We start from the raw sequence: 13,226 nt of genomic DNA, 5'->3' as shown, positions 1-13,226 counted from the left end.
TGCTAAGAAAAACAAAGACATATCTCCATTCACACTGCATAGCCCTAGGTGAGCCAATCAGCAACAAACAGGATACCATGTGAAACCATGAAATCGACTGTTTTGGAGAGAGGCGACGTAATTCTCTTCATGGCAACGCAAAATGTCAACACACAACCACTCAGACAAACACACACGCGCGCGGGCATGCATATTCACACCCACCACCTTCTGATTTCTTGGCAAACGAATGTTTTCTCATTCATCTATTAAAGCCTCACTGCAATCAGGGCTTATTTGACTGTGCTCTCTAATCAAGCTCAAAAATCCATGTCTAAATAAAGCCATATATGCAGGCGGGGCGAGAGACGAATCATCTGGACTGAGCTGAATGAGTTGGATAAACACATGACTGCACAACACTATAAATAGACTCCCATCAAAGAGCATGCTTTGCTGCCACATAGTTTTTTTTCCCTGAGCCCAATCAGCATATTAGTCTAAGTCCCATGATCCAGTTCCAGACTGCAGTGCAGCATGGGAAGGGGAGCTTACCGTTTCTGGAATCATGTCGGGGTCGTCTGTTGGCGTATGCCACTCGCCGAGAGATTTCACGCAGAGAACAGATTCCTGAAAGACAGGGGAAGCACATTTGAGCAGAACATAAATAGACCGAAAAAAATGATAATGTACAATTTCCCAGCAAGCATGAATTAGGTAGCAAAGTTCTTTATGAGCCAAGAGAAGCACTGTAATATGTTTCAGTCAAAACAGATACAGAAATGTAGGAATTTTTTTATTTAACGTGAAGCACCTGTCTCTTGAATCTTGTTGAGGGCCACTTTGTATGGATTGCCCTCGTGGAAGCTGTGGGAGTGTCGCAGGGGCTGCAGGGGAGGAACTGGGGGCAGGATGTGACTCAACCGGACGGCCTTCCTCAGCAACCTCAGTCTGACCAGAGAACCAGTTCTTCTCAGCACCTCCATGGCCCTCTGCTCACTGCAGCCCTGCAGACTCACCCCATCAACCTGAGGGAAGGGGCATAATACGTAAGAGCGAAGGAAAAGCTGCAGAGACGATAGCAAAGTGTGTCTGGAGAGAGTGGATTCATAGATGCAGGGCAAGTGCACGTAAATTAAATAGGTAAGTAAAAGAAATCAATAGTAATCAAACTCAAAAAAATAGAGTGAGATGGAAAGAACAGTTAAAAAACAAGAGATGATGAAGAAATGGATGGAAAAGTAAAACTGGAACAATTCTCCTTCATCAGCTGAAACAGACCCTAATTGGTGAGTATGGAGCTGCTAAAAGTTGCAAACTGTGCAGATTTCAACATGCGGAAATCGTTAAGATTCGGGAGAGAATATATTTCAGACAACAAGGTATTTGTCTTCCGAGAGCACAATGAAAAAAGGCTGTTTTTTTTTTTATTTTTATTTGTATTTTTTGTGCAACTCACAGATAGAATGATGTCTCCTATATGGATGCGTCCATCTTGATCGACAGCGCTGCCCTTTACTATGCTCTTCACTATCACACCGGCGCTGTAGACTGAGAGGGGCGAGAAGAAGAAGAAAACCTAACTGTGATTGTGCAAATGTACCTCTGAACAAGCACATCAGCAACAATGTCTTGCATTGGACAGAAATTCCTCATAATTATTACCTGAGTTTAAGTCGCCTATGTAGCTGGAGATGGTGAATCCCAGGCCACGGCTGTTTTTAGTGAACTGCACACTGAACTCATAGTCATCATTCAAGTCATTGAGCTATAAAAACAAACAAAAAAAAAACACAAGGATAACTGAGAACTCTTATTCTTATCTTTTGGATTTAAAGAATACTGACTAACACATTCATTGTTAGTTATTACCTATAGGATTTGTTATATAAAAGTATTTTCATCAGGTTTGCCTTTAACTGTAATTTTTTTCACTCTTTATACAGAGACACACACTCAAAACAAGTGCACACACCTTGCCGTCAAAACTGTCCTGGTTGAGCACAGGAGAGGAAAGGTGGTTGTCCTTGGTAACATCCCTTGCGATGAGCAGTTTCACCTTGCTACCAGCGTTTCGCAGCACCTGGACCAGATGGTCATTTGTGAAAGGATGAGAAGTGTTGTGTGTGGCAATAAATAACAAAAAATGAAAAATCTGTTATGAGATAGGTGCCCCGGAAAAAAAATAAAAAAAATAGGTGGCATACAGCCCTGCTGCAATTGATAGACATGCATTTTCCAAACCATTTTTTCTAAACTAGAAATAATTCTGAAGCCTCCCGAGGCTAGAAAACACCCACTGGTGCTCGATGGGGTGCAGCAGCAGCTACTTGCAGTAACAGTGAGTTTATCAGACTTTAAAGACAGGCACTAACTAGTTATTTTGGCAAATGCATGTTTGATTCATTTTCCCACCTCCTTTAAAGAGCTTCTGCACTTCCCTGAGATTTTCCATTTAAACCTCTGGGAAATGCTGGGTCGGAAAAGATTTAAAGTGAAAAAAAAAAAAAAACCCCATAATGCTTTCTTTTCGACAAACGGTACCTCACCTGTGCCACCTGCTCGCTGTTCATGCCCGCCAGATCTGTATCTCCAATGCGCAGGATTTGATCACCACTACGCAGGCGCTTATCCTGGAGATGAGTGTCGTAAATGTGTCATAAAAGACATTATCATTATTTTGCAATTTCATTTTTAAGTTGTTTGTTCTAAGATTTGATTCATTAGTGAAAGAAATAACTCTTCATGGAGTCATACTGTTGATGTGATGTTGCCAGGAAATAGTCCATGACATAATATCAAGTCTTTAAGCTAAACTAACTCTTTGATGTTGCTTTACATATAATGACTATACTGATCTACATTTATATATCTTTTGGCATGAAATTGAAAAAAAAAATCATAGATGAAACTCATTTTCAGTAGATCGCTATAGTGTAATTAACTGGCAGGTGGATTTACCCGTCCAGCAGCTCCTCCAGGAAGGATGGTCTTGACCATGACTCCGGTGCTCCGCCCCCCTATTATCCCAAAGCCAAGCCCCTTTCCATCATTGTTCAGCTCAATCATCTCCACATGACGCCTCTGGCACCAGATGTTAGAGCAAGAGAGAGAGAGAGAGAGAGAGAAAGAAGATGGATTGAAAATCTATTCTAATTAAACTTGCAAAAAAAAAAAAAAAAAAAGTGAAACTGCATCAAACAGTTAAAACTGCATTTGATTGTATTGTTTATCTACAACCACACATTTAACTCTACAGTAGACCCCCTCACATGTCACATTACTTTACCTCATGGGCAATGGCAGACAGGTTTCTACCCATTGACATAGTGCGGGAGATTCGAGGGGGAGTGCAGTACTGAAAAATAAATGTCATGTGTAAAACAAAAGCACACCGGAAATGACACTGAGTTAGCTGAGCAGCCTCTTACGATCAGCTGAAACCTTCAGACGACGTGATATCCAACTGCGCTTGGGTTTTATAATCTAATGTAATATTCTCACATATAAAACGTGACATTTCAAATGGTGATATTTTGCATTTTACAGCAAAGAGAAAAGAAAAAAGGCTGATTCATGGGTTAGGTGCTTTAAAAATAAGGTGCTCCCCATTACTTAACCTCTAAAGTATCCTTATAATATTATAATTTATTTACGATGGACGTTTTACATACTGTACCTGTGATTCAGTGTGAATGCAGTTGTCAGAGTACATGTCTGAGAAGGACAGCTCCTCTGAGCCCAGAGAGGACATGCTGCCGTCCCTGTGTAAGGATCTGGTAGTGCCGGGCCTTTGATTTTCCATGGCCCATGTGTACGAGTCACTGTGACTCAGTGTCTTCAAACCCAGAGCCGTTCCCAGGCAGGGGCCACAGTTCAAGGACACAGATTTGGAAATACCCTTCCCCTGATAGGAAAAAGAGAGACAGAAAGTAGCGCACATAGGAGAAATGGATTAGGTTGGATAGAGACGAGCAGACAAATGACAGAAGGATTGAAGGATGCGAGGGAAGGGAAAACGAAAGATTGTGAGGAAAATTAACGAGGGAGATAAAGAGATGTGGGAGGATTGATAGAAAGGTGGACACATTAATTGAAGCAAGGAGATACGGAGACACAGAGGAATAGGATGAGGGAGCGATAGTGATGGAGGAAAACAGAAAGAATAAAGAAGTTGGGAAAGGAGGGCATTGTGAGACAATGAAGGAAAATGTGGGAGGGAGAGGCAGGGGGGGGGGGGTTAATGTGTGTCAGCCAAAAGAAAAAAGAATTACAGAAAGATAGCTTTAAAATGGAACAGTGAGGGAAAAGATAGCAGAGCGGCAACACAAGGATCTCACATCAAGGCTTCTATTCAATACCACGTAACCGCAAAACTGCTCCCTTTAGTCTTTTAGGTTTTCTGTTTCAGTGTTTAAAAGGAAGCTAAAGTGCATGTGTGTATTTCCCGATCTGTAAGCTACTCTTCTAACGACGCCGACACCTGTTGGAACAGCGGCAGGAGAATAAAAGAGTGACACGCACGTATGCCGTTATGTATAAAAACTGTATTTTCATGACGGCGAGATGCTGAGTTAGCACAAACTGATTTGTGCATGCAGACTCCGGAAACCTGCGGCACACTCCAGTGCCACGTTTCCTGGAATGCAGAGATGCTAAACGGCTACAGGATCATGCTGCATTGCTAATGTAATAAAGCTTGTGTGTGTGCAGACAGTGAGGCTTATAGGGTTAGCCTATTACAACACACCACAAAAGGCAATTACCAAGCCATGATGCTTACCACTGACAAACGAGTGTAATACTTTGATGGTGTCATAAATAACAACATGTGCACACACACACACACACACGCACGCGTGCGGACCACCAGGGGCCACATCCATTACACACATCAGCTCAAAACGTATGGCAGTGTTAAAGATGATATCTGCAAACTTCTTGACATGATTTATAGCTATTTCCACCCTTCCTCTGTCTCTCTTCCGCTTGCTCTTGTTCCTCCCTCTCTGCCTCTCTCTCGCTCTCTTTCTTGGGGCTTTAGTGGTAAGCTTAGGTAAGCTGATTACTCATCCAGTTTGGTTCCTGCATTCAGTATTGTGGGAATGATTCCGACTCCTTCCCCACCGTTTAATATACACCAAACACCCACACGCTCACGCTCACACCGTTACCTTCACCGGGGGCTTCCGCTGAGCTTGCTGTAAGCTGAGTATATGATGGAACAGGGGGCTTTGCAGGACAGTCTTTAGCAGGGAGAGCTTCTCCTGTGCGGGGGCCTCTCCTCTCTCTTTCAGTTTGGCTTGCAGTCTCTCTACAGCCTCCAAGGCACACTGAGTATCTGTGGAGAATACATACATGTACTTTTCTTGTGTCATTCAGGAACTGGATTTTTTCCTTCTTTACTTTGCACTAGTTTTAGCATGGCGTGCCAGCTGCTGGTGACCCTAACATTAACCTCAACCTATGATAAAAAAAAATCTACACCTAATAGGAGGGAGTGTGAGTTGTTGATGTTCTGCATATTACGTCTAGACTGGACTTCTGTTAACTCCCTACTAATATAATGTCCCAATAAGTCCTTTAAAAGCCTCCAGTTAATCTAAAATGCTGCAGCCAGAGTTCTGACTGGAATTAGCAAGAGAGATCATATTTCTCATATCCTATTAGCTTCTCTCCACTGAGTACCAGTAAAATCTAGAACACATTTAAAATCCTTACATGCAAAGGACTTCATATCTTAAAGATCTCGTAGAACCATTTTATCCCAGCAGAACACTTTGTTCTCAGAGTGCAGGTGATCTTATGATTCCTAGAGTTTCCAAATGTAGAATGGGAGGCAGAGCCTTTATCAAGCTCCTCTCCTGTGGAACCAGCTCCCAGTTCAGATTGAGGAGGCAGACACCCTCTCTACATTTAAGACTAGACTTAAAACTTTCCTTTTTGATAAAGCTTATAGTTAGAGATGGATCAGGTGAATCATCACTTAGCTGCTGTTTTTGATTAGTCTGCTATGTTGCCTTTTCCTGATACACTCAAATCCTCTTCTCTCTCTATCCATATATATGCCTCCATTGCATCCCTGTTTTATTAGTTGCATGTCTCCTCTCTCCTGTAGTTGTGCTTCTTTCTCCCTGTACCTGTCTCCAGGTCTCGGCCTTGGAGCTGTATGTTTCCAGTGTGCTGTGTCTGGCCCTACCCGCCTTTCCCCATATTTGCCTTGTTCTTTTCTCTTTCACTTTGCACCATCCCCAAGCAAAGGGCTGCCCACCCTGAGCCAGGATCTGCTGGAGTTTCCTCTCCACTGTGTCCTGCAGCTGATTCAACTGGTTCAGTTTTCTATAAACTGTAGTTGTTTGTGTTTTCTATACATTCTGTAAGGTGTTAACATTATCATATCAAGTGCGGGAGGATTTGGCACTATATAAATAAACTATATTGAACTCTGTCTATTCCAAATGCTGTTACATCCTCAATATACAGGCAAAGACATTAAGTTTGCATTAACTGCACATTTCGGCCCACTTGTGACCAAATCTTAATTAAAATCTTAATCAAGAAACTCGACACTAAAGCAGCAGGGGCCCATTCTGCAACACAAAAAATAAAGCTAAAGTAAAAAAAAAAAAAAAAAAACTGAAGTGGTGCGTCAGGTCATATTGACCTTGTTTATTTAGTGGAACAGCAGCTAACGAGCACAAGCCATGGTTGCAGTAATTGTATATGGCATAAGGCTAAGACCCTGTAAACTCCTCACCGCAAAGTTTTGACTACCGACCAGACCGCGAGTCCTCTGCCACCTGCACATGTAACTATTCCCTCCTGTCTGGCAGTTGCAGCCATGCCTGACACCTTAATTGTAAGCCTCTGATAATGGCAGTGGTGGGAGACTTACTGAGGTCACTGGAACACGTTTGGCTTTAAACACAGCGCTGCATCTGCAAGCCAGTGAATGCACTTACCCATAATTCCCGTCATAGTCTGACAGATCACTCAGATGAATTGTTGCTTTGTGACTTCCTGCATTAGTTAGATGTCATTCTTCTCTGTACGGCACCTGCAACACGAATAACAACAACAACAACAAATAAGGCTCCTGCTTTAACAACAACATGTCCAGAGCATCTACTTACATTTTGGTGACGATGTATTTGTGGATGTTGACAGTGTATTTGTGAAATCAGTGTCGAGGTGAGGTGTCTCCTTGAATACATCTCCACTGATTACACCACACTTTGTTACAATTGTGGCAGAACTACGTGCATAAGCCACCTCCCACCCCCCTCCTCCTCCTGCTGTGCAGAGGAATTGTTTGTGTAAGTCTGTGTCTATTTATTTGACATATGTTGGACAGCATCATTTCACCTCGGCATCTTCAATTCCAGGGCCTGTCCTATTGCCTGTTTGCAATCGCCTTGCTTGTCAACTAATGCTCTTTAGCAGGATTTAAATCTTCTCCAAAAGGCTTTATCAGCCAGTGATGGTAATTAACAGCGACACATGGCCTCCCCACCACTCTGTCTTGAGGGGAAGCCTGTATAGCTTCAAAGCATGATACCAATGACATGATTTGATTTGAGAAAAAAAAAAAAAAAAAGATGGACTGGAAATGACAATGTCTCATGTGAAATCTAATTAGGGGAGGCACGATGGGTATCGCAGGAGGCCTACTTATATGCCCTTCATAGCAGCCTAATGAAATCAATGTCTTACACCTGTTGATAGTGAGGCGATGCTGACTTCCTTAGAATAAAAAAAAGCAAATCTGATGAATGATTTACAGGAATTACTCAGGCCTATTAGCTTCTAATTTGATACATAATCAACAAGACAATCTGTTAATTTCTACAAAACGGATCCAGGCACATCAGACTCATCACTGTGACGAACAGAAGGACACCATGGGCAGATCAAAAAAAAAAAAAAAAACACGCTCGTAGCAGAAGCAGCCTCACCTCCATTGCAGCGCCGGTGGGCTATCAACAGGTCCCCACTGAGCTTCAAGAACAGCACATCCACCACCTCCACCGGTCCGCAGGGGAAATTTACCTGTACCGAATACCGCGTTTGACACTTTCCCAGCGGGACAAGTCATTACAGCTTATTGAGAGACGGCGAGATATCAAGAAGCAGGCTGAGCGCTTTATTTTTTCCCAGGCGCTGCGTCCGCGGCTTGTGAGAGCTCCGTGCAGTGCGCATGTCACCCTCTGATCTTCAGGCGCACAGGACTCATCCCTAATGAAACTGAACTAGCCCGAGGTAATCCTGTAATACATTTCAGTGGGACACTCTGCTGCCCACACTGTCCCTGTGCCAAAATCTCTTGGTGGAAAAAAAAAAAAAAAAAACGATGGTGAAAACCACTAAAACAAAGTTTTCAAGAATGTGAGCACACCATAACAATAAGTTACCACAGTGATACATGAAAACGGAACTTTAAAGTCTAATTCAAGGCCTTACAAGGCCAGCTTGCCATGGCAGGACACTGTTTAATTGTATTTATCAGTACGCACATGGCCAATTGTATGTTTAGGTTTAACTGTGCGTGTTTATCACTTTAGGATAAACTGTTAGAAACTCCCCATGTTAATTTTCTTTAATTTTATTGGTTCCAAAGTGACAACAAGTCATTCTGTGAGTTCACTATAATTAAACCTATTAGCTGAGAATATGGTAACCAATGGGGCTGTGCCCACTTTACGCCATTCGGTGTAATATTATACATTGTCACGTCATGTTGGGGCTTCTTGAGTCCTATCCTGTACATGTCGTGTAGGGTGGGGTCCAGGGGGGTGAAAACTTTCGGAACCCCTGTGTGTTTCCACACGGCAGGTGGAGCCCTAGGTCCAGATATTTAGGAGCCAGATCCAGTTCCGTGTTTTCCACCAACCCCCACTTCGTCTCTCCCTCTTTCTCTCGGCATCCCCCAGGCAGGAATCATCACCCCCCCTCCCGCCTCCCCAGCAATCCACCCACCCTCTCCGGCTCCCCGCCCGCCCGCCCGCCCGCCTGCAACGCGACGCTCCTCTCGCCGGGCTGCGCTCTGATCAACCGAGCATCCACCGCGCCTCCAAATTGGTTTGTCATTTCTGACCCTCTCTCTCTCTCCTCTCTCTCTCTCTGTGTGTGTGTGTTGACCACGGTCCTCTGCTCCGCTGCGCTCTGCGCCTGTAGACTTCAGCAGAAGTCAGTAAGAACATAAAGCAAGAACTAGATAAAGGGAGGGAGGGCAGAAGGGATACAGACAGACGGATAGAGAGAGAGAGAGAGAGGAAGAGCGAGAGAGAGAGAGAGACAGAGAGAGAGAGAGAGAGAGAGATACAGCCTGTACGCCTCTGTCCTCCTCCTGCACTCCTCTGGACCTCCTCTCCTCCTGTGTGAGTGCTGATCGGGATACCAAGCACGCAGCCATTGGTTCATCAGAACCTCAGCTTTTATTTCCCATCCTCTCTTTCTATAAGATTTTACCCGCGTCATTATTTTTTATTTTTTTGCGGCAGCAAAGGATCCAACCGCGGAGCCGGAGTCGAGGCGCCAATCAGTGAAATCATTTATCGACTGGGGAAGATATATGCTATCCAACATATACGTGCTGGGGGACTGTATGAAAGAGCGCAGGAAAAAAAAAAGAAAAGGTTATTCCTGACTCCCCCCGTTTTTGCGCTGAATGTGTACATATGCGCCCACGTCGCTGCGCCTGCTGACACGGTAAGGATCCGCTCTTTATGCTCTTTTACGAATTATGGGGGATTTTTCTTTTTTCCATACATCGCCGGCGAGCGATGTTCATGTCACTGACCTGCTCCGAGAGCTACAGACTACTGAGGAACCGACTCCTGTTCTCACGGATGCCCATGGGAATGTGGCCTGCGATTATTATAGTTGAGGGGCGCGGAAAGTAGCCCCTAATGACCGAGGAGGAGGAGGGGGGGTGAGATATGATATAGTTCCCCGTGTTTGTCTAAATGATGCTCCGGCCGGCTTGTGGCTGCTTGGGCGTCGCTAGGATGTGAGAATGTCGCTAAGGAGAAATAATAAGCAATGATGCCTATTACCTCTCCGGCAAATAATCAATGCAATCGCATTATCCCATGACGGCGTCTCGGCCAGGGTTTACGCATAATTATTATTCTGTAGCCGCGTGTATCTGCCTCACTGCAGGGCGCGATGACAAATCACATGCTTCGGCATGATGGATGACAGACAGACTAACTGTTCACCTCCTCAGGTTTTTTTTTTTATGTGGCTGTCATTTGACTATATTGGAATGCAGTTTAGCCTATTTGAGGCTGTGCCGGTTTTGTCAGCCGCAGTCTCAAATCCAGAATGAATCCAGCTACTAGTGTGAGAAAATGAGTATCCACCAGGCCGGTTGCAAACCCCCAGAATACGTCAATCATGCGGATTCATCAGTGAAAGCAGTGGTTTTTATTTACAGGAGAGGTGTCTGGGGTTGCAAATGACCTTCATGTGCAGCTGTAAACTACTGAAGGTTGCACAATTCTTCCCTCCTGGCTTGAACACAGCATGTTTGCACAGCGTGCTCTTTAAAATGAGCAGGCTTACATAAAACAAACAAGCCACATGGACTAAACATTAGTTTTGTGTCATTGTGAACCGTATCACAAGTGGTTGGCCTGTCACAAATCATTTCAGTTATCAGAGTAGTTAAGTCTGTGTCTGTGCCTGTGCCTGCGTGCGTGGCCTGTGCACTGGCCCATTTGAATCACCACACTCCACATCCAAATGACTTTGAGCGAAGAATACCGTGAGTAAACACGCTGTGGAGAATCTCAGCGTTCAGCAGGAGATGAAGGGTGGATGAAGGCTCCGTAGCTTATGGTGGTTGGCGGCACGTTGACTCATCTGTCAGTTCTGTGGCTGTGCAAAGTGTCTCCAAGGAGCCCACTAAGCGGGAAGGAAATGGTCAGCGTTTGGAAGTTTGCTTTATGATCGGACACAAATTTACATAGATTTGCTTGACTGACTGCCATTTTGGCAGCATCTGTCTAAAGCACGGGCCTGTCTCTCATTGTGTGCCTGCCTGAGATGAGCATCCCTACATCGTCTGTCGTCACTGCGTCTGCTTGTGTCTCAATTATTTTACAGTTCCACGGTTGCATTCGAGTGTTTGCTCCAATATTTACTAAGATATACAGACTCACAAACTCTTGTATTTTCCAGTCTGAACCCTGTAGCTGTTGGTGTTTTACATCTAATTTCAACAGTGGAGAAACATGTAGCATCGCTGGTGTTTGTGCTTCCTCTGTAAGTCCAAACTTCCAGCAGCTGCTGTGGATGCTTTTTGGTTTTGTTACCCCCCCCCCGACAGGCTCAGATAACCTCTCCGGAGAGAGCCACGAGGATGTTTGTCAGGCATCACACCATGAATGCAAAGTCTGTCAAAGAGCATCTTGGGTCACGTTCAGTGATGACACCCACACAGTACTGGTGTAGCTGCAGCACCTGAAGCTATATAATGTGCTACAGCAGCAATCAAGCAATCTGCTGACAGTAGGTGGATCTGTGTTCCTTTAATTAGGTCACTGATTCATTTCACTTCTTGGGATGGCACAAGATAAACAGAAGCTTTTTGTTGGGGGGGGGGGGGGGGGCGAGGTGCAAATTAGGACGGTTGTGGTCATTTGGATTGTTCTGCTTGACTGACCAAGTCTTGACTTTCTTTGTTTGGAGCTGTTCATGTAACACAATAGCTAGTTTAGATTTGAATGGCTCCAATAACAATATCTGACCCCCCCCCCCCCCCCCCCCCCCCCCTCGCCAAAACGGAAAGCAGCCTGTGATTTAAATAAAGGATCATATGTTATCCGTCTTGAGCCTCGAGTCGAAGCCTTGAAATAATGAAAATAAACGGCGACATCCACTGCGGGCAGACACTAACAGACACACATACGCAGGCGAATATTAAGACAAGCAGGCGTAAAATCAGTTTTTGTACAAAGTGTAACTATACTTGTTAGTGAAGTCTCTGTTTCCAAGGGTTATTAGAGAGTCTAACTTTAACACTTGTGCAATTAATTCTGTTTTAGCGAGCACATAGAACCTAAGGGCTGATTTCCACAGAAGCTTTTTTAACAAGCGTTTTCCTAAAGAATTTGCAGCGTCTGAATACCGGTTCCCTTTATAGTTAATTTATGCACAGCCAGGTAAAAGGTTTGTGTCAAAGAGCCTTGTAGATAAACAGAAGGTGGTATTTGCTGTGCTTACAGAGACAGCACACACACCTCCCTGCACGAATCACGCTGTCGCTCAAGTGGCTTAAGGTCGGACGCAAAAAGCTCATTTGAACACTACAGTAATATTTCGTTTCAAGGAAAGCAGAGCCGTTGAATTTCACAGCGCTGCATCCTAATGCGACGATGATCAAATTCCTAGTCTCGGCCCCCCACTTTGTGTGCCGAGTTTAACCTAATTCAAAAACCCTTTCCTGCACTAGACGACATCTCTCTCCCATATTGAAATAATGAGGCCAGATCCTTGCCCGTCTTCCTCGTCCACCTAAAGCACCCGGTCATGTGTTAACACATCCCTTTCCCTCCCTCGTAGAGCAACCCTGGCTTTTCCCACCGCTGATTGGAACTATCAGCTCAGTTCACCTCGCTTAATGTGTGAAACTCGCCTCAGATATCGTTCAGTTCTGATAGAGGTTCAGTCCGTGCAGTGGCAGTCGCTATCTGATTAGATAGATGCTTGGGAAAGGGGGAAACTAGTACTAGATGACTGACTGTCAGATCTAAGGACATTCATTGACTCATTGCTCCTAGGGCCTCAGCTAGAACAGCCCTCCAGAGATAGATGTCTTTCTCTCTGCCTAAATATGGAACTGTTGGAAGGCTTTTTACTCAAACCACCACAGCCTATTATCTGTCTGTATTTTGGGGCTGATTGGAGGAAATGTACACTGTTGGCCTGACTGCTCACGCTGTGTGTTGACTGGGCTGTTTGTGTGCAGCCGTGAAAGTGATACGCGCTGTAATCCTGCTCAGTGGCCACTGCATTGTTTAGCAGTAGGTTGTAATCATACTATTTAACATTTTGTCATCGCAGCTCGTCTGTGATGCTCCATTCGCCACTGATTCTGTGGTCGAAGATTCTGGAGAATCATCAGATTCATGAATTAGTTATTTGTTGGTAAATATTTAGAGAGTTGATTGATTTGTTGTTTAAGTCATTTTCCAGCTGTCAACCACTGCTCAGTCTAACTTGCTGTTTTGCTAATTTGCTTG

The 13,226-nt window shown here is 44.4% G+C and overlaps 2 protein-coding genes across 8 annotated transcripts in view; one reads left to right on the top strand and one right to left on the bottom strand.

The window, feature by feature from the left end:
- Window positions 1–8,070, bottom strand: part of si:dkey-92j12.5 (multiple PDZ domain protein) — a 31,937-nt gene extending 23,867 nt beyond the window's left edge. The window contains exons 1-12 of the mRNA XM_026360059.1: window positions 7,935–8,070; window positions 6,942–7,036; window positions 5,154–5,320; window positions 3,659–3,886; window positions 3,269–3,337; window positions 2,941–3,063; window positions 2,529–2,612; window positions 1,955–2,062; window positions 1,645–1,747; window positions 1,439–1,530; window positions 794–1,007; window positions 535–609 (exon numbers count right to left, since the gene is read on the bottom strand). Coding sequence (XP_026215844.1) covers window positions 535–609; window positions 794–1,007; window positions 1,439–1,530; window positions 1,645–1,747; window positions 1,955–2,062; window positions 2,529–2,612; window positions 2,941–3,063; window positions 3,269–3,337; window positions 3,659–3,886; window positions 5,154–5,320; window positions 6,942–6,957 — 1,279 coding nt within the window. The 5' untranslated portion in view covers window positions 6,958–7,036; window positions 7,935–8,070. The remainder of the gene's footprint in view (window positions 1–534; window positions 610–793; window positions 1,008–1,438; window positions 1,531–1,644; window positions 1,748–1,954; window positions 2,063–2,528; window positions 2,613–2,940; window positions 3,064–3,268; window positions 3,338–3,658; window positions 3,887–5,153; window positions 5,321–6,941; window positions 7,037–7,934) is intronic.
- A 1,218-nt stretch (window positions 8,071–9,288) lies between these two features.
- adgrl3.1 (adhesion G protein-coupled receptor L3.1) overlaps window positions 9,289–13,226 on the top strand; it is a 103,793-nt gene continuing 99,855 nt past the window's right edge. For all 7 annotated transcript variants that reach the window (XM_026359773.1, XM_026359779.1, XM_026359775.1 and 4 more), the window contains exon 1: window positions 9,289–9,687. The gene's annotated coding sequence lies outside the window, so the exon portion shown is untranslated. The remainder of the gene's footprint in view (window positions 9,688–13,226) is intronic.

This window comes from Anabas testudineus, chromosome 1, assembly GCF_900324465.2.
Source record: "Anabas testudineus chromosome 1, fAnaTes1.2, whole genome shotgun sequence".
Taxonomy (NCBI): domain Eukaryota; kingdom Metazoa; phylum Chordata; class Actinopteri; order Anabantiformes; family Anabantidae; genus Anabas; species Anabas testudineus.
This window is presented reverse-complemented; position numbering and strand designations above follow the sequence as displayed.